This window comes from Nycticebus coucang, chromosome 15, assembly GCF_027406575.1.
Source record: "Nycticebus coucang isolate mNycCou1 chromosome 15, mNycCou1.pri, whole genome shotgun sequence".
Taxonomy (NCBI): domain Eukaryota; kingdom Metazoa; phylum Chordata; class Mammalia; order Primates; family Lorisidae; genus Nycticebus; species Nycticebus coucang.
In genome coordinates this window covers 1074019-1093024 of record NC_069794.1, presented here as the reverse complement: position 1 = coordinate 1093024, position 19006 = coordinate 1074019, and the positions used below count along the sequence as shown (strand labels likewise).

The 19006-nt window shown below is 52.2% G+C and overlaps 1 protein-coding gene across 7 annotated transcripts in view; it reads left to right on the top strand.

The window, feature by feature from the left end:
* ATP11A (ATPase phospholipid transporting 11A) overlaps positions 1 to 19006 on the top strand; it is a 132309-nt gene that overhangs the window by 104299 nt on the left and 9004 nt on the right. For 6 of the 7 annotated variants that reach the window (XM_053563677.1, XM_053563679.1, XM_053563678.1 and 3 more), the window contains exons 19-28: positions 1988 to 2239; positions 3574 to 3748; positions 5258 to 5360; positions 5521 to 5666; positions 6891 to 6950; positions 9243 to 9370; positions 10682 to 10817; positions 16135 to 16200; positions 16890 to 16993; positions 18796 to 18961. In XM_053563677.1, coding sequence (XP_053419652.1) covers positions 1988 to 2239; positions 3574 to 3748; positions 5258 to 5360; positions 5521 to 5666; positions 6891 to 6950; positions 9243 to 9370; positions 10682 to 10817; positions 16135 to 16200; positions 16890 to 16993; positions 18796 to 18961 — 1336 coding nt within the window. Of the gene's footprint in view, positions 1 to 1987; positions 2240 to 3573; positions 3749 to 5257; positions 5361 to 5520; positions 5667 to 6890; positions 6951 to 9242; positions 9371 to 10681; positions 10818 to 10888; positions 11324 to 16134; positions 16201 to 16889; positions 16994 to 18795; positions 18962 to 19006 lie in introns of those variants that run through there. The other variant, XM_053563684.1, reaches the window with a different exon arrangement.

Sequence of the window (19006 nt, the reverse complement as noted above, 5' to 3'; positions counted from 1 at the left end):
TTAAAAACAAACTTTTAGAAATTTACTGAGAGTTAATCTTTTGGAAGGGGTTAAAAATGTGAACATCTTTAAGATCCATTTTTATCCCGAACTTAAATCCTCTAACTATCCATTTTCGTAAAGTCTTTAACAAATACAGCAGAACCTCTGTAAATTGACCACCATGGACTAACATATGGAGGTGGTCAGCATGAGGAACTAGGCCTGCTGCCCTAATCGTCCATGTGGGGCATGTCTGACCTGTGAAAACTTAGGTCCACTTACGGAGGTGGTCAGCGGTGGAGGCTCTGCTATTTTTCCGGAGTTCTCAGTCTGAATGGAGTGTTGGGCAATGCAGGAAATTGTGGTTTGGTTGATTTGGTGTTCCATTCAGTTTTTTAAAAAAATTTTTTTTTTTTTTTTTTTTTTTGAGACAGAGTCTTACTTTGTTGCCCTCAGTAGAGTGCTATAGCATCACAGCTCACAGCAATCTGAAACTCTTGGGCTTAAGCAATTCTCTTGCCTCAGCCTCCCAAGTAGCTGGGAGTAAGGCATCCACCACAATACCCGGCTATTTTTTTGTTGCAGTTGTCACTGTTGTTTAGCAGGCCTGGGCTGGGTTCAAACCCGCTAGCCTTGGTGTATGTGGCTGGCGCCCTAACCACTGAGCTACGGGCCCCAAGCCATGTTTCATTCAGTTTTTAAGTCATGTTCCCTTGCAGTAAGAGCTCAAAGCACCACATGAGAAGCCCACCTCTCAACGTGGGGTGTGCAGGGTGATGGCTAAGTCTCTGGCAGGCACTGGAGCCCAGCTCTGTTTTGGTGCCAACCAACTCTCACTGAGGAGAAAAGGGATGTCCCAGGGCATGGTCTTTGCAAGGGGAATAGCAGAGACTGCTCCCTGAAGGCAGGGGTGGAGGCAGAGCAGTGGCTGCTGCAGATGGGGGCTGTCCACAGAGCAGCCAGGCAGACCCCAGGCCGTGGAGAGACGGCTGGGCTGGGTGAGGACAAGGAAAATTGGAGAGTTAATGCCTACAGGGGGCATTACAAAGTGATGATACTTGATTACAAATTACTTCTCCAAAATCTCTAGCCCCCATATTTACAGACCTCTCTGGGCCTTAGTTTCCTTTTGAATAAAGATTATAAAATTAGAGGTGGTATTTTTCATCTCTAGAGTGCTATGATTGTGTGATATTGAGACTTTCCACAAAGTCTAGCCAGATTGTTACACTAGAATTTTAGTCTGTTCCTTCTGTTCAGTACTTTACGGAAACACGACACACTACTTCATATGCCTGTTGAAAGTAAGGACTCTAAAAAAAGGCAGGCCACCAGTGAGGCAAATGTGACTTTGATACCAGGCCTTCCAAGGGCAGGACACAGCCTCATCAGTGTGAGGAGAGCCCTTTTTCTTCGGACACATTTTATTATATCTGAAGCTTTGGGGTTTCCATATGTACTGTGGGAGTGACAGCAGAGTCCTCACCCTGTAAGGTTATGGTGAGGGTGACAGGTGGCCCTGTGCTTGCTGAGGCCGTGGTGCATGTAAGCTGGTCACTGGTGATGTCATCAGCGTTCTGTGTTATTTAGAAGATCCTGGGTTCCAGTTGCTTAGTGGCAAACTCAGAACAGTTTTAATACCAAAACAAAAGGTGATGAATGTCTCTGACCATCTTGGTCCAGATCCTAAAACTCCTCTCCAGGGGGTAGTCTCAGCTCCACGGAGACCTGCTATGCTTGTCATAGATCACACAAAGCAGCTGCTGTCCTTCTCAGCTATTTTGTCTGTATTTACCTGTCTGACACTAGGACATGTGTCATTGAAAAAGGTTAATTCCCAACTTTAAAAGCCTGGCACTCTGTGGCAAGACTGTACGTGAGCATCAGGGTGTTTTTTATTTGAGTGGCCCAAGTATTTTAACAGCTTCGAAGTTTCTGAAATACCTTATTTTGATGCGCCTCTGTCGCTGTCCGTTTCCTTTGTGTTTTGTCCTTCCGTCCTCAGGCTCCAGGAGAAAGCTGCTGATACCATCGAAGCCCTGCAGAAGGCTGGGATCAAGGTCTGGGTCCTCACGGGGGACAAAATGGAGACGGCAGCGGCCACCTGCTATGCCTGCAAGCTCTTCAGGAGGAGCACGCAGCTTCTCGAGCTGACCACCAAGAAGATCGAGGAGCAGAGTTTGCACGATGTGCTTTTCGAGCTCAGCAAGACTGTCCTGCGTGGAAGCGGCAGCCTGACCCGGGACACTTTCTCAGGGTAGGCGCCTCTACAGGAGGGTGGGAATTCAGTTCTCCCCTGGGCTTTATACCAGGCCTGTGGTGGGTTTAGTTAAAACTGGGAATGAGACAGGAGGTCTTTCCTTTAGAGTCATCCCATCTTTTTGCACATATGTGTGCGTGTGTGCGCGCGTGCGCACACATTCACTTCCAGACTGCTGGGTAACAGCTGCAAAAAGACACATGTGACCGGCTGATGATAAAATGGTGTGGATGGGATCCTTCTCAGCTTCTCTGCCTGGGGGCTCTGTGGCACTGCTGCAGAGCCTCTGACACGGGAGATGGGAATGTTTGTGATGCACAGGTGTTTGTCCAGGCAGCACATGCCCTAGTTGTCATTTTCTAAGAAGATCGAGCCATTTCTTCAGATACATTTTATCAGTGTGGTCCTTGATGGTATTATTGTCATTATCTGAGATTGAAATTTATTTGAAACATTTTAAATTTTCACTAATGTAGGCAAAGCAAAAGCGTATGCAAATTTTAAAGTATTCATAAAAATATATCCCCTTTCACCTGATCTTCAGAATTCCTTTTCAGAATTAGAGGCATTCCTTATAATTTTGAAACCCAGTAAAGGGAAATTACAACTACATTCTCTCTAACTCAGGCTATCTGGGCAGAAAAGCAAGGTGATGTTAGCATGCAGATGAAAGGCAAGGTCAGGGCCGGGTACAGTGGCTCATGCCTGTAATCCCAGCACTTGGGAGGCTGAGACAGGTGGATTGCCTGAGCTCATAGGTTCAAGACCAGCCTGAGCAAAAGTGAGACCCTGTCAAAAAAATAGCCAGGCATCGGGGTGGGCACCTGTCAGCTACTCAGGAGGCTGAGGCAAAAGAATTTCTTAAGCACAAGATTTGGAGGTAACTGTGCGCTATGATGCCACGGCACTCTACTGATGCCATGGCACTCTACTGAGGGCGACAAAGTAAGACTTTGTCAAAAAAAAAAAAAAAAAGAAAGAAAGCCAAGGTTAGCCAGTAAGTCCTAGAAGTTTGGGAAGAAAGACTGACCTCTAGCCTGTAAGATAAATACTCCACTGTTGTTCAGAAGTGCTAGAAATTACACATGAATCCACGAAGAGAGGGAAACATTTGCTTTATCTAGGCTAAATAAGAATGTCTCATTAAAACAGTGTTGCGATGTAGTCACAGGTATTACATCCAATGATGTAAAGATGGTACTGATACAATAAAAACACTAGTTTCTTAACCCCATGTATTTGTAGCATCTGTATATACCCCAAAAACATCTAGTCTTCCAAAATGTGTACATTCAGTTTCAAGTGACTTTCTGACTTGTACTCCCTCACAGGCTTTCAGCAGACCTGCAGGACTATGGGCTAATCATCGATGGGGCCGCGCTGTCCCTGATCATGAAGCCCCGAGAAGATGGTAGCTCCGCCAACTACCGGGAGCTCTTCCTGGAGGTCTGCCGGAACTGCAGTGCCGTGCTGTGCTGCCGCATGGCACCACTGCAGAAGGCCCAGGTCCTGCCCACGTCCCCAGCTGGTGGGTGGTGGGTGGGCTGGTGATGGGATGCTGAAACCCTTTTTAGGTCTCACAACCACTGATTTCTTAAAATCACCTTTCTAAACTTAGAGGCAAAGCGATAGGGATTTGAAATGAGGCCCAACTGTGCTTATTAGGTCAGCCTCAGCAATTAGTGGGCACTGCCCCAGCCAGGGATTACGGCTTTCCAGGGGCAAGGCCAGGAGGGCTGCCCTGGTGGCTTGGGTGAGATAATATGTGAGAATTCTGTGCTAGAGATGGGAGGGAAAGGACCCAGTGTGTGTCGAGCACCTGCTGAGTGCAGATAAGAGTGCTTCAGCCTATGGAACAGCCTGGGGGAGGAATGAGGAGTCCAGAGGCCGCAGGCCAGCAGGAGAAGTTGAGGACTCATCCGTCAGACTCCAGACCTCTCAGTCTGCCATGTTTCCCCAGGAAATACAAACTTGAACTATTTTTTTAAATACTTTTAAAAGCACTATGCAATATATGTAAACATGGGTATTTTTCTGACCTCAGTAAAACTGGAACAGTTCCAGTGTTGTTATACCACATTTTAAGTAAAACAGGCCAATTTAGCTCATATTGTTCATGAAAGAAACCTGTAACTTTTCAGCCTGACCCAGAGGTTGCTGGAAGCGCCTCTCATGCAAACTGTAGACACCAAGAGTGAGGTGGCCTGTGGATGCGTGTGTGCCTGCACACCATGACGCCCGCTATCCCTGGGGTGGTTCAGGAGTAGAGACTGGCAGGCTGGGACCGAGGGACTCACAGATATTCCATCTGGCTTATTTCCTGCTCCTCCCAAGTGTTGAGTTCTGTGCGAGCCTCATGGTGACCCTCCATGGGATTTTCACATCGTCAGCTGGAGTCTGAGACATTTTTACACAAGCTGCTTTGTGTTTCAGTCCCTCCTCCTGAGATGAGAAGGCAGCGCCCACACCCCTGTCGCCTCACCTTGTATCTTGGACCATCACACTTAGTAAATGAAAATAAAAAACTACAAAGAAATTGAAAACATGGAAATAGATTGTGTTAAATTATCACGTTTGGATTTGCACATATGACAAATGTGAGGATTAAAATAGCATTAGGAGTGTCTTATTTCGAAAAAAAGATGTTTGTACCAAATCACTTGGAATGCCTTGGACAAGCAATGTCTCCCGACAGAATTGTCCCTGTGTATTTAAACACAAGGATGGATTAACTGCAGCGACCCAAAGCTCGTCGTGTACCTTGTGTCTCTGCCGTCGGGTTTACTTCCTGGCCTTCTCAGTTCACGATATTTTAATTACTTTTGCTTTATTTTGTTTTGTGTTCAATAAGAAATGTTTTACCCTCTGTGGACAAAAGGTACCTAAAAGTAAATGAAGGCTAACTGAGCAGTCTGCTCCTGCACCGACTGTGCCTCTGTCCTCTCTGCCTGGTTTGTGTTGACATGTGCACAAGTGAGACGTAGAAGATAAATTCTGCATTTACTTCTTTTACAGATTGTTAAATTAATCAAACTTTCAAAAGAGCACCCTATTACTTTAGCAATTGGAGACGGCGCAAACGACGTCAGCATGATCCTGGAAGCCCACGTGGGCGTAGGTAAGCCGCCACCGCTCTGCGTGGCACACAGGCAGCAGCCAACACCGGTGCTTCTGAGCATGTAGGGAGCACATGTAGGACACCCCGTGGCCTGGTCGTCACACCTGGGGACGCTCACAACACTGTTGTCACCTGTCCTCGTTCTGCTTCCGAATTGCAGGGGTCATTGGGAAGGAGGGCCGGCAGGCTGCCCGGAATAGTGACTATGCAGTACCCAAGTTTAAGCATTTGAAGAAGATGCTGCTTGTTCACGGGCACTTCTACTACATCAGGATATCTGAGCTGGTGCAGTACTTCTTCTACAAGGTAGGGCGGCCCTGTCTCCCAGTTCCGTGATACCACAGGTCACTTATCTGAAACAGAAGTCACTGTTAGAGCTGAAGGGGTCACTCTGGTTACAGTGGACCCCTCCTTACCTTAGCCAGGGTCACCGAGGCCTAAAAATACTAAGCAGAAAATTCCAGAAATAAACAATTTATATGTTTTTGTTTGTTTGTTTGTTTTTTGTAGAGACAGAGTCTCACTTTATGGCCCTCGGTACAGTGCCGTGGCATCACACAGCTCACAGCAACCTCCAACTCCTGGGCTTAAGCGATTCTCTTGCCTCAGCCTCCCGAGTAGCTGGGACTATAGGCGCCCACCACAACACCCGGCTATTTTTTGGTTGCAGTTCAGCTGGAGCTGGGTTTGAACCCGCCACCCTCGGTATATGGGGCTGGTGCCTTACCGACTGAGCCACAGGTGCCGCCCAACAATTTATATGTTTTAAATTGTGCTCCGCTCTGAGAAGTGTGATGAAATCTCAGGCCATCTCTCTCCATCCCACCAGGATGTGACTCCCCCCTTTGGCCCATCTCCTTACTTTTTGCCCTCCCCACCTGTGAGCCATGTAGGGGCCATCTCAGTGATGAAGGCAACAGATCACAGGAAGAAGGGCAAGAACACTGTGAGAGAGAGAGAAGCCACATCCACAAAACTCTGTACTGTGTTACAGTGGTTCCATTTTATGTCACTATTCTCTGTGCTTAATTTATAAATTAAATTTTGTTCTAAGTTAGTGGTCACAGGAAGGGCAGAGTATTTAGGGTGTGGTACCATGAGCAGTGTCAGGCAACCGCGGGGGTCCTGGAACATGAGCTGGGGTGTGAGAGGAAAGCCCAGTACTTTCACAGACTAGAGTGTAGAACCAACTAGAACCTCTCAGTTCTAAGATACCTGCAGCAGGGACTCTCACTTACAATTCTTTGCATAATGCCGTATTTACCCTGCGGTTTAACTCTTGCGTGTGTTCTGATGCCTGCCTTCCCTCCTGGCTCCTCTCCCAGCTAACAGGTTCCCCTTTGCACTGTCCGTCCTCAGAGTGCCATGCTCAGATGCTTCCATATTGTAGTTGCCACTGAAGTCAGGGAGGAGCGTCCCCAGACTGTGTCATGCTTCCTCAGCAAGCAGACCGTGCGGAGTGGGCTGGCTCATTCCCTAGTAAGCGGCTCCCTGTGGTGCCCTGGACTAATGGCCTGGCTTCTCTTTCAGAACGTCTGCTTTGTTCTGCCGCAGTTCTTATTCCAGTTCTTCTGCGGGTTCTCACAGCAGGTCAGTCCCAGTGCCTCACACCAGAAGCTGTCTGAGCTGTGTCCCTGCCTCGATGGGGGCCACTCTGGGCAGAGGGGGCTTGAAGGCTGTACAGTGAGGCCTCCGCAGGTGGGAGGTGTCCCCTTAGGTGGGGTGGAGGGCCAGGCGTGGTGCAGGCTCCACAGGTGGGGAGGTGTCCCCTTAGGTGGGGTGGAAGTCCAGGCATGGTGCAGGTTCCACAGGTGGGGAGGTGTCCCCTTAGGTGGGGTGGAGGGCCAGGCGTGGTGCAGGCTCCACAGGTGGGGAGGTGTCCCCTTAGGTGGGGTGGAGGGCCAGGCGTGGTGCAGGTTCCACAGGTGGGGAGGTGTCCCCTTAGGTGGGGTGGAGGTCCAGGCGTGGTGCAGGCTCCACAGGTGGGAGGTGTCCCCTTAGGTGGGGTGGAAGTCCAGGCATGGTGCAGGCTCCACAGGTGGGAGGTGTCCCCTTAGGTGGGGTGGAAGTCCAGGCATGGTGCAGGTTCCACAGGTGGGGAGGTGTCCCCTTAGGTGGGGTGGAAGTCCAGGCATGGTGCAGGTTCCACAGGTGGGGAGGTGTCCCCTTAGGTGGGGTGGAAGTCCAGGCGTGGTGCAGGTTCCACAGGTGGGGAGGTGTCCCCTTAGGTGGGGTGGAAGTCCAGGCATGGTGCAGGTTCCACAGGTGGGAGGTGTCCCCTTAGGTGGGGTGGAAGTCCAGGCATGGTGCAGGTTCCACAGGTGGGGAGGTGTCCCCTTAGGTGGGGTGGAAGTCCAGGCATGGTGCAGGTTCCACAGGTGGGGAGGTGTCCCCTTAGGTGGGGTGGAAGTCCAGGCGTGGTGCAGGTTCCACAGGTGGGGAGGTGTCCCCTTAGGTGGGGTGGAAGTCCAGGCATGGTGCAGGTTCCACAGGTGGGAGGTGTCCCCTTAGGTGGGGTGGAAGTCCAGGCATGGTGCAGGTTCCACAGGTGGGAGGTGTCCCCTTAGGTGGGGTGGAAGTCCAGGCGTGGTGCAGGTTCCACAGGTGGGAGGTGTCCCCTTAGGTGGGGTGGAGGGCCAGGTGTGGTGCAGGCTCCACAGGTGGGAGGTGTCCCCTTAGGTGGGGTGGAAGTCCAGGCATGGTGCAGGTTCCACAGGTGGGGAGGTGTCCCCTTAGGTGGGGTGGAAGTCCAGGCATGGTGCAGGTTCCACAGGTGGGGAGGTGTCCCCTTAGGTGGGGTGGAAGTCCAGGCATGGTGCAGGTTCCACAGGTGGGAGGTGTCCCCTTAGGTGGGGTGGAAGTCCAGGCATGGTGCAGGTTCCACAGGTGGGAGGTGTCCCCTTAGGTGGGGTGGAGGGCCAGGTGTGGTGCAGGTTCCACAGGTGGGAGGTGTCCCCTTAGGTGGGGTGGAAGTCCAGGCATGGTGCAGGTTCCACAGGTGGGGAGGTGTCCCCTTAGGTGGGGTGGAAGTCCAGGCATGGTGCAGGTTCCACAGGTGGGAGGTGTCCCCTTAGGTGGGGTGGAGGTCCAGGCATGGTGCAGGCTCCACAGGTGGGAGGTGTCCCCTTAGGTGGGGTGGAAGTCCAGGCATGGTGCAGGTTCCACAGGTGGGAGGTGTCCCCTTAGGTGGGGTGGAGGGCCAGGCATGGTGCAGGTTCCACAGGTGGGGAGGTGTCCCCTTAGGGGGGGTGGAAGTCCAGGCATGGTGCAGGTTCCACAGGTGGGGAGGTGTCCCCTTAGGTGGGGTGGAGGTCCAGGCGTGGTGCAGGCTCCACAGGTGGGAGGTGTCCCCTTAGGTGGGGTGGAAGTCCAGGCATGGTGCAGGTTCCACAGGTGGGGAGGTGTCCCCTTAGGTGGGGTGGAGAGCCAGGTGTGGTGCAGGCTCCATGTTCTCTGGTGTGATGTGTCTGAGATGCCCACCAGGGAACCATGTGGCCAAGACCTGCCTTTCCCAGGCCCAGACAGGGCTGTGCTGGGCTTTCTGACCCTAACTGTAAGGAACAGCCTAAACTAGGGGTCCTCAGGGCCACCAGGTCATCCTGGTGTCAGTCTGTATAAAGGCACGTGGCCACCTCTTGTCAGTGGAAGTGCCCAGGGCAAGAATAATCAAAGCTCAAAAGACTGATTTTTAATCCAAGTTTCCAACATGAAGCTTTAAAAGTCATCCTGGCCCTTCTGTATCTGGAAAGATGGCTCCGTATGCATTTTAGATGTGTTCTGTGCACGTTTGTGGTTCTTACCATACTGCAATGGATTTATTGAAATCAAATTGTCAAAAAGTTTGTAAAAATGCAGTGAGGTGTTATTTTCCTCTTTCTCCAGACTTTGTACGACACTGCATATCTGACGCTGTACAACATCAGCTTCACGTCCCTGCCGATCCTCCTGTACAGTCTGATGGAGCAGCACGTCAGCATGGACGCGCTCAGGAGGGACCCTGCCCTGTATAGGTGGGTGACGGGCGGCGTCTGTGTGGAGGCTGTGGGGGACCCGCCCTGTATGGGTGGGTGACGGGTGGCGTCTGCATGGAGGCTCAAGTCTGTGTGCGTACGTGTGCTCTCGTGCATCTGTGGTTGTGCGTATGCATGTACGTATCTACTCACATGTCTGTGCTCACGTGTGTCTGTGTTCACGTGTCTGTGCTCACGTGCATGTCTGTGTTCATGTGTGTCTTCACGTGTGTGTTCACATGTGTCTGCTCGTGTGTTTATGTTCACATGTCTGTGCTCACGTGTCTGCTCACATGTGTGTCTGTTCATGTGTCTGTGCTCACATGCGTGTCTGTGCTCATGTGTGTTTATGTTCACATGTCGGTGCTCACTTGAGTGTCTGTTCACATGTGTGCTCGTGTCTGTGTTCACGTGTGTGTCTGCTCACGTGCGTGTCTGTGCTCACTTGCGTGTCTGTTCATGTGTCGGTGCTCACATGCGTGTCTGTGTTCACGCGCGTGTCTGTGCTCATGTGTGTTTATGTTCACATCTGTGCTCACTTGGTGTGTATGTGTTCACATGCATGTCTGTGTTCACATGTGTGTCTGTGTTCACATGTGTGTCTGCTCATGTGCGTGTCTGTGCTCCTGTGTGTGTTCACGTGTCTGTGCTCATGTGCATGTCTGTGTTCACATGCGTGTCTGTGCTCGTGTGTGTTCACGTGTCTGTGCTCACGTGCGTGTCCGCGCAGTTTCTTCAAACGTGTGGTTCCTGACCCCACCGCCACAGTCGCGGGCTGCCTGCTGTCCATCAGGACACGTGGCCCCTGTGTGGGATCTTGATGTCCATTGTGGATGGTGAGGGACGACAGCACAGAGCGGGCTTCTGAGTTGTCACGTGTGGGGTAGGCTGGAGTGGATCTGAGGAGGCAGGCGAGCGTGCGCTGCAGGTTCTCTGTTACTCAACTAACAGGCATGAGACATCACACTGTGCGTTGGGGGCAGACTCGATCTTCAGTCCACTGTGCCTGTAGAACGTGAGGGTGTGCACTGTGCTGTGTGCCGACTACGTTCAGAGGCTCTAACGTGTCCGCGTCTCGGCCTGTAGTGACACTGTAGTTAAGAACGAGAGAGGAAACAGTCCCTAAACCTCAGCCAAGGATGTGCACAGCAAGACTCTTGTGTCCGAAGAGCCCTTCGCACTGGCTGCTGGGCCAGGCACGGCTTTGTGGAACACACAGTTTGCACATCGAGATTCTGAGGGGTGGCCGTGCCGTGGGTGAGGCCATGTGCTCGTGTCACCAGAGCTCAGATCCCTGTCTTCCTTGTGCAGAGACATCGCCAAGAACGCGCTGCTCCGCTGGCGAACGTTCATCTACTGGACCTTCTTGGGAGTGTTTGACGCTCTGGTATTCTTCTTTGGTGCTTATTTCATGTTTGAAAATACAACAGTGACCAACAATGGACAGGTCAGTACTGGACTCAATTTTGCTGACTTAGCTACTCGGGAATTAGCCCTCAAACCCTTGTCGCTGTGCAGGGCTGGAGCTCAGCACAGCCATGGTGGCTCCGCGGGTCAGATGGATGCGTCTGTATCCGTCCAGTTGCTTTGAAGGGCGCGGTGTGGCAGGCTTCTGTCAGTAAACGCCACATCTGCGGAACCTCGCTCGGAGACGCCCTTCCCAGGGTCTTAGGCTTGTCTCTGTGACTTACAGTCCACCCTGAACTAATCATGGAGAGGTTCAGTTGTGTCACTCAGACGTTGCTTCTGTAACGTGGGAATTAATTTCGTATGTAACGCGTTTTAGTGTTTTCTCCCAAGTACTGTACTTAAGTATCTCCTCTGCAATGAATAGATTTATAGTTTTCTAATAGTCATTCAGCTGTCTGGTTGTTTGCATAATTCCTGGGGGTTTGTTTTATTTGTATCTTGCTTTTTTCTTTTTGCCACTTGCTTCCCTCCCACTCTCAGATAATGACCGCCAACACGCACATGGTAAGACCACCCTGGCTTTGTCCTTTCTCTGTGTTTTTGGAGTGCATTACAAATGAAATATTTCTCGAAAATATTTTCAAATGTGGCGACTTCTGTGTGCTTTGTGGTAGAAATGCTGCTAGCTGCTGCACCTCTGCTCGCGTTAGAGCCACAGTTTGGTCAGAGGTGTGCCCTTCCCGTCCCTGCAGTGGTGTCTCTTTGGGTTTCTGTGTCAGGCGGGGCTGCTGGGTGAGTCAGGGGTGTTTTCTGAACTGAGCTTCCCTCAACTTCAAGTAAAAGGCAGTGTAACACAGGTACGTGGCTTTGACCCTGGCACGCGTGTGCTCCCTGGGAGCCACGAGCGGTGTGGGAGGCGGCCCAGTCCCACCTTCCTTAAATGTGCAGACTTTGAGTGCTGCACGGTGACTGCCCTGCTCAAGCCAGGGGGACTCACAGAGATTTGTTTCATTTTCTATTTAACCCAATACACCTCTTTTTTCCTCTCGTTTATCCCTCAGACTGTTGGATTGAACTTAAGTCTTGCTACGTGTCCCGTGCATTTATTGTTTATTTCTGTTTTCTCCCTTACTGAAAGGTGCTGTCTTCTGTCATAACTTAAATCAATTTTTACTAAATTAGCCTTGAGAATTTATTAAAATCTCATTTTACTATTCTAAAATCTGTATATTTTTCTAGTATCTATTCTGTGTCTTAGTTTATTTTAATTGAATAATTCCCCAGTACCTCCAGGCCATGGATGTAGTTAAACAGAGCCATATTTCAATCCTTACGTATCTTTTATAAGATCCACCCCCTCACCGGGTCAGGCTTTACATAAGTGTCCTGAGTGTGTCTTAAGAAGAACGAAGATGCTGTGTTTTGAGAAGTGGGTCCCAGGGCCCTACAGCCTGCCGTGCCACAGTGAGCACCCTTGTCTGGCAGAGACCTCGTCCTGCCCCACCTTCAGGCTTTCTGCTGTGTGTTGACACCACATAAAGGTTGGGGAAACTGAAGTTCAGACAGATTAAGTGACTGGTACAAGGTCAGGGGACGAACTCACACCCTGGGGGTTGTTTAGGTTGTCCTGGGCTTCTCTGTTGTCAGTCTGAGAGTGAGTGACAGGGACTTCCCAGGGAGGCCAACGAGGCCGATTTCAACAGAGGACACAGGTGGCCCCATTCTAGAGAGTATGCTGAGCCAGGTGGTTCCTCAGGGCCTTCCCACAGGTGCCTCCCCAGCATCACCCTCCTCAGGGGTCCCTAAAGCCCCAGCATGCAGTTGGCCCTCTGGTACATCAACCCCACGTCCCCTTCCCAAGGCTGAGGGTTCCCACCAGCTCCTGTTTCCCAGGCTGGGAACTTCCCTCTTCCTAGCTGTCCCCAACTGTCCTACACTAAGCCCCAGGTGGTACACGTGGTGTGGCACTCAGTCCCCACCTAGCTCACATCCCTGTTGTCAGCCACAAGTGGACAGAACTCGTCAGGGGCTGATGTGGCAATGGGGAGAGAGGCCAAGGGGAAATGTCCTGACCAGCACCACCCAAGCCAGGGAGCCTCAGAGCCTGGCTGCCCTCAGCCCAGAGCTGGAGCCCGGCCAGCCTGACACTGTGGCCACACAGCCATCTGCAGCCCTACACAGGGCCATAGGAGCCAGTGCACAGGGCCATAGGAGCCAGTACCAGGAGGCCTGGGTCCCTGGCTGCACAGTTGAGGAGACAGATGTGCTCCGAGTCAGCAGGGCTCCAAACAAGATTGTACCAGAGAATCGGCACTGTGTTCCAGAATGAGTCACAGTGTAGCCCCCAGTCACAGTGACGACCCTCTCAGGCCCCGTCACATGTGAGGCAGGAATTCAGAGGGCAGGTGATGGGGTGACTAAGGCTCTCACAAGGCCAAGGGGTGGCAGGTTCCTACCGTCTCTCAGTGGCTCCCCTTACTGATGTTTCTGCTGCTTTCTGAGGAGGCTCAGCTCACACCGCCCAGCAAAACTGCTGCTAGGGCAGTGCAGTGGGCAGCCCTTCTCTCTCCCACATCACACCTTTCATAGCCAGAGCGCTGCTGATCGAGGCTGGGTCCAGATGCCCTCCTCTGGGCACTGTCAGTACCCAAGGACCCCCTTTTTTAAGGGTCTAAATTCTATAGGAGCTTTGTGATTGTGTGAACTCCTGAAGGAATAAAAGAATTACAGACAGCTTTTTTAAAAGAAAAATTCATTTATGGAGCATTTTCTCCATAGACGTAATGAGCCAGAATTATTTCTCATTTTGATGTCACAGATGATGGTCCCAAGACACAGCTGTTTTGTTACCAGTAAACCTCAGGGTATTTCTAGCTGTGCTCTGGAAAGCCTGGGACGCAGTTCTGGAGAAGTCGGGACATAGCAGGAGAGCTGTGTCTGGACCATGGGGGACATGGGGGCCAGGCAGACTGACAGGCAGCCTACAGGAAGGCAACATAGTAGGGGCCATGACCATGACCTTGAGAAAACTCGCGTTGCATTTTTTTGGGGTAATTTTTAGATGTAAAGAATGGCCTGGGTTTGGAGGCTTTTTTGAGCAGGAAATTTCTTATAAGGATAGTCATTCTCAGGATGGGGGATTTAACTCACATGCAGGGGAGGGTATGCCCGACCCAAGAACAGCTCTGCTGAGACACTAGGACAGGAACAAGGCCAGAAGATCATTGACACTTTCAGCTGAGATGTGGAATCATGTGAGCTTGAGTCCCAAGGGAATCAGAAGCAGGAGCTGCACTGTGGTGGGCCTGATGTCACTTGGGGAGCAGTTGTCTCTCCCAACCCCCTTCAAGAAAGGGAACGGGTGCCGGGGGCTTAGCTCACCTCCCCAGAGCTGACAGAAATCGTGGCCAGAGGGCACAGTGCCAAATTGACCATTGGCCATTAGGCTGGGGGCTCCCGCCCCAAATAGATGAAGATATTAAGAGAACTTTACAGAGTCACAGGGTGACTGTCCCCAGTGGGTGGCCTTGAGGATGGGGAGGTGCAGTGGGACAAGTCCAGCTTTCCCAAGGTCCTGACCTGATTCTGGGTCTGAAATGGCTGGGTCCTGTTGTTACTTCCCTGTGAGCACAGAAGCTGTGGCCCAGCTATCCCACCAGGAGGCACCCGGAGGCAGCCTACTGACTGCAGGTGGACTGTGACCCCCTGCAGTCCAGTCCAGGGCACCAGAACAGGAGGGAGACTAGGAAGCCATTCAAGTGGCCAGAGTTTGATGCCCACGTGAGGCACATTTCTGGTTTTGCAACCTCAGTGTCCACAGTTTGCTATGGGTTGGGGTTGTGGTGGGACGGCCAAGGAGGGGATTGGGGGAGGAAGTGGAAAGCCAGGCTGGGCCCAGGTGCCTGTCGGGGTGCACAACCACCCGGGCCTGCTGAGGTTCTCCCTTTGATAAAAGGTCAACTTCCAATTAAACCAAGCAGCCATATTCTCCCAGCACCTTCCATCCAGATGTCTCAGCAGGCTGCTGCCCCACCTCAGCAGGGCTTAGAGTCACAAAACATTCCTGCCCCAAAGCTGGGCAAAAGGTGCCCATCTCAGGGAGTGTGTGTCGAGGTCCCCCCTCTGCTCTGTGGACGTTTGGGGCCAGGTGGTTCTTTCGTTCTGTCCCCTGCATCCAGCAGCCCAGCCTCTCCACAAGCTCTGACAGTGGAGATGGGGCAGAGTGGCCCTGGTCGAGAACTATACCCACCTGAGTGGATGTTTCTGAGCCAAAAGAGGGGCCTGGCTCCAATGGCGACCAGGAAATGGAGAGTGAGGTGAGGGGCACTGGCGGGCCTGGGTCCATGTCCATGGCAGGTGTCCTGGCTCTGTCTGGAAGTCCCACTACCTGCCCTTGTACCTTCACCTGGGCCAAATGCTAGCGATAAAGAAAAGCCATTTGTGTTCTAGCTTTTTAGTTCTTGGTAAACTAAAACTTAATTTTACCTTAAAGGAATATGGGGAATGTTCTTTGAGGGGCACAGTTAATAGAATCTGACAAACTGGAAACTGGTAGATTCATACGTGGTGAAATCTCCTCAAGAAACAGTCCCTGCAGAGTGAAATCCAAGGCGACTGGTTTCCTCCGAGAGGAGCAGCTCTGAAGGTGCAGGCCCTTCACTTTGCTTGTGTCTCTGTCTGTGGCTGAGGAACGTATTGTTTCCCCGGGTTTGACTGGCCAGGTGGGAGCACAGGGTCCTGCCGGCTCTCCTTGGCCGTGGCCACAGAGGGACGACCTCTGTCCTGTGTGTCTCCTTGTCCCCTTACCCAAGATGTCCAGAGGAAAGTCCTGTCCCTTTGTTTCTCCCACAGGTGCCTGCTTGTCCCCTTGAGTTGTTTTCTTGCAGTATTCTAGCAGCGGTGCTCTTCAACAGTAGGCAGGAGTTTGAGTCGAGTGGAAAGGAAACTACCACAGACTTTTCCTGGTTTGTGCTGAGACATGCAGGTGGTAGGGTAGAGGCCTCTTCTGCATAAAACCTGAGCAGAGTCTGCACCTGCGTATGTAGAGATCAGCTGTGGGTGTTTTTCTTGATCCCCTTTGCTGTGATTGAACATGGAGTAGTGGGAAGCTCAGAACAGCTGGACTGTGGCCGATCAGCAGGGCGCAGACTTGCAGTGGGCGGACTGCGGGCCTTGCTGTGCCCAGGTGTCCCCACCACCCGTTTTACATCAAGGAGGAAGGTGCAGCGCAGAGTATTTGGGGTACGAAGTGTCAGTGCACAGAGCAACGACGTGTACTTTCTGAAACGTGTCTTGACTATGCAGGAGGGAAACTGCAAGATAACGAGATTATTTGGACGGTTTTTCCCAAACAGATATTTGGAAATTGGACCTTTGGGATGCTGGTGTTCACAGCGATGGTATTTACAGTCACACTGAAGGTAATGGTGTCACCCTACGCGTGGGTCCCGCCCTGCTGAACCTTTGAGTTACAAATCCCCCCTCGCCGAGGCTCGAGGCCACCCCTTTCCCCTAAGCCACCTCAGCTGCCCACTGCCCTCAGTATCATTGCCAGCTGTTCAAACTTGCTCTGCTCACCCAGGGACCCCATCTGAATGCAAACTTGCAGAATCACACAAAAGGTGGCTTATGAGAGAGTTTGGGTCAGAATTCATTCTCTTAGATGGCGTTAGTCCTGCCCCTGGTATAGTCAAAGTACATTTTAGTTTAAACAAATTAACGTCTTTTGGAAGGTTTAGCTCTTTAAAGTCAAGTGAGGGTCTATCTGGAACATCCTTATGGAAGTCTGCAGACCTGTGGAACTGAGGGAGAAAATTTCCTGAAGGGCCCTCTGGGCAGGGCTGTGGGCCAGTGCATCAGTGTGCAGCCTGTGTGGGGTCACACCTCTCCCCTGCCTCCCCAGGGCCCAGGATAGCATCACTAGTGGGCCACCATGTCCCAGTGCTCTTTCCTTGGTGGCAGGGTGAGGCTCTGCTTTCTTTTCCCAAAGAAAGTCAACATGGGCTGTGTTCATGTTGTGGCTCGTTCTGTGCTGGCTCTGCCCTTCCTTGCCCTGGGCACACTGACGGCCTGCAGTGACGCTGCTGACCACCATCTCACTCTCTTCCAGCTGGCATTGGACACGCATTACTGGACGTGGATAAACCACTTTGTCATCTGGGGCTCATTGCTCTTCTACGTCGTCTTTTCCCTCCTCTGGGGAGGGATTATCTGGTATGAATTTGCTCAACGTGCGTGATTTGTCTGCCTGCAGGGGTTCGAGGCACTGTCCCTCACAGCCTTGGTAGCTGTGTGGGGTTGTGCAACATCCCCCCAGCCAGGTATCACACCTGTCCCTGTGGTGCAGGGGAGGCCAGGCACAAGGCTGCCCCTGTGACCAGCACACTGGGATGAGGGGAGATGTGCCCAGTGGTCCTACCTACAAGCAGGCAGCGCAGAGCAGACAGCACACTCTGCCCAGCGGTTGAAAGTCTCAGAAAAGTCATTTTCATGTTGAAAGTCTCAAAAAAGTCATTTAAGCTAAAACCAAAGTAAAATCATCATCGTGGCAATAGCAGACATTTCTAAATGCCTCCCAAACAAGGTGCTGTGCAGAGCATCTGCCAGGCCACATCCGGAGGAGACAACCTTGGTGCCATTGGGCTGCCACGGGCCTCAGCCTGGCTGTGGGGAGGGGCTCTGGCTCACAGGTGCAACCCTGTCTGGGGCCTCTGCCATGGACAGCAGCAGGAGGGGCTGGGCCTGGCTGGAGAGCTGACTCAGGCAGTTTCCAGACCGGTCAGCCAAAGGGTCCTGGCTTTGGTCCAACATGATGGTTTGTTGGCCAGTCACAGGAAGAAGAACATAAGCACAGCAGCATCAGGCTGCTCTTCTACAAAGACTGTGGTAGCTATGTGAGGTTGAACTGGTGAGGCCATGTGCACAGGGCAGTCAGTTCAGCGATGGTCATGATAAACTGGTCAGGAAGTGAGGCTGTGAGGCCAGTCTGGGAGGAAGCCAGCATCATTCTCAGTCCAGGCCAGTCTCTCTGCCCAGAATGCTCTTCCCCTCCTGTAAGCTCCTACTCATCCCATGAGACCCCAGACACATGCTCCATTAGCACTCACTGTGTTCCCCGTGCTGTTCCTATACTCAGGGCCTCCCCAAGACAGACCCCTGAGCGGGGCTAGAGCCTCCCGGCCACAGGCCAGTGCAGGTCCTCTCCATTCCCGGTCCTTAGCATCAAGCACGGCGTCCAGGAGAGGGGGCCCCTCTGTATGGAGCATGAAAATTCCCATAGCCCACAGGGCCCTGGCCTGGGGCCACACTGTCTATTATCCTGGTCAGCTGGTGGCCCCAGTGGCCAGAGGACATTTGACCATGTTGACACTTCCTTGCCTCAGCCCACCTGCCCCAACTCTCCATGCTGGCCCCAGGCTCCCCACCCCCGTCTAATCATGTCTCCTGGTGGCAGGGGTGGGGTGGGGTTGTCTGTATGCTCCAGCTATAGCAAGGTCAGCACCGAGGCATCCATGACAAGCTGTGCAGGGGACGGGCCACGTGGCTCAGGGTGGGCACTGTACCCACAGGCCTCGTCCTGCCGGCTTCTGGCTGAGAGCCCAGCACAGATGTCTCGGGACTGTCAGTACTCCTGGTGGGGACACTGTCCCAGCCTTTTGGGGCAGAGATAACATGTCTTTCCATATAAGGAAGCATTGGTCACACTGAGGCTCTGAGACGGGAGACTCCACTGTTTTAGTCACTATTCATTCCTGTGCTGTTCAGAAACCATACACTAGGCCCCTCACCTCTGAGCCACCTCTGCTCTGTCCACATGCCCCAGTGTCATTGGGGCGGGTCTGCATCTCTCTTTTTATGTAGTCCATCAGGGCAGGTGCTAAACAGCTCCCAGGGACTGTCAGTGGCAAAATAGCAATTCCCAGAAGAAAAGGGCACCTTGCTTGGACAGGGAACAGGTGTCTGGTGCGAGTACCTCTTGGTGCCCTCTGACCTGTGTGCCCCTCCTCACTCCACAGGCCGTTCCTCAACTACCAGAGGATATACTACGTGTTCATACAGATGCTGTCCAGCGGGCCCGCCTGGCTGGCTGTCATGCTGCTGGTGACTGTCAGCCTCCTCCCTGACGTCCTCAAGAAGGTCCTGTGCCGGCAGCTGTGGCCCACAGCAACGGAGAGAGTCCAGGTATGCCCCCCCCCCCTTACAAAAATAATAGTTTGAAAGGTGGGA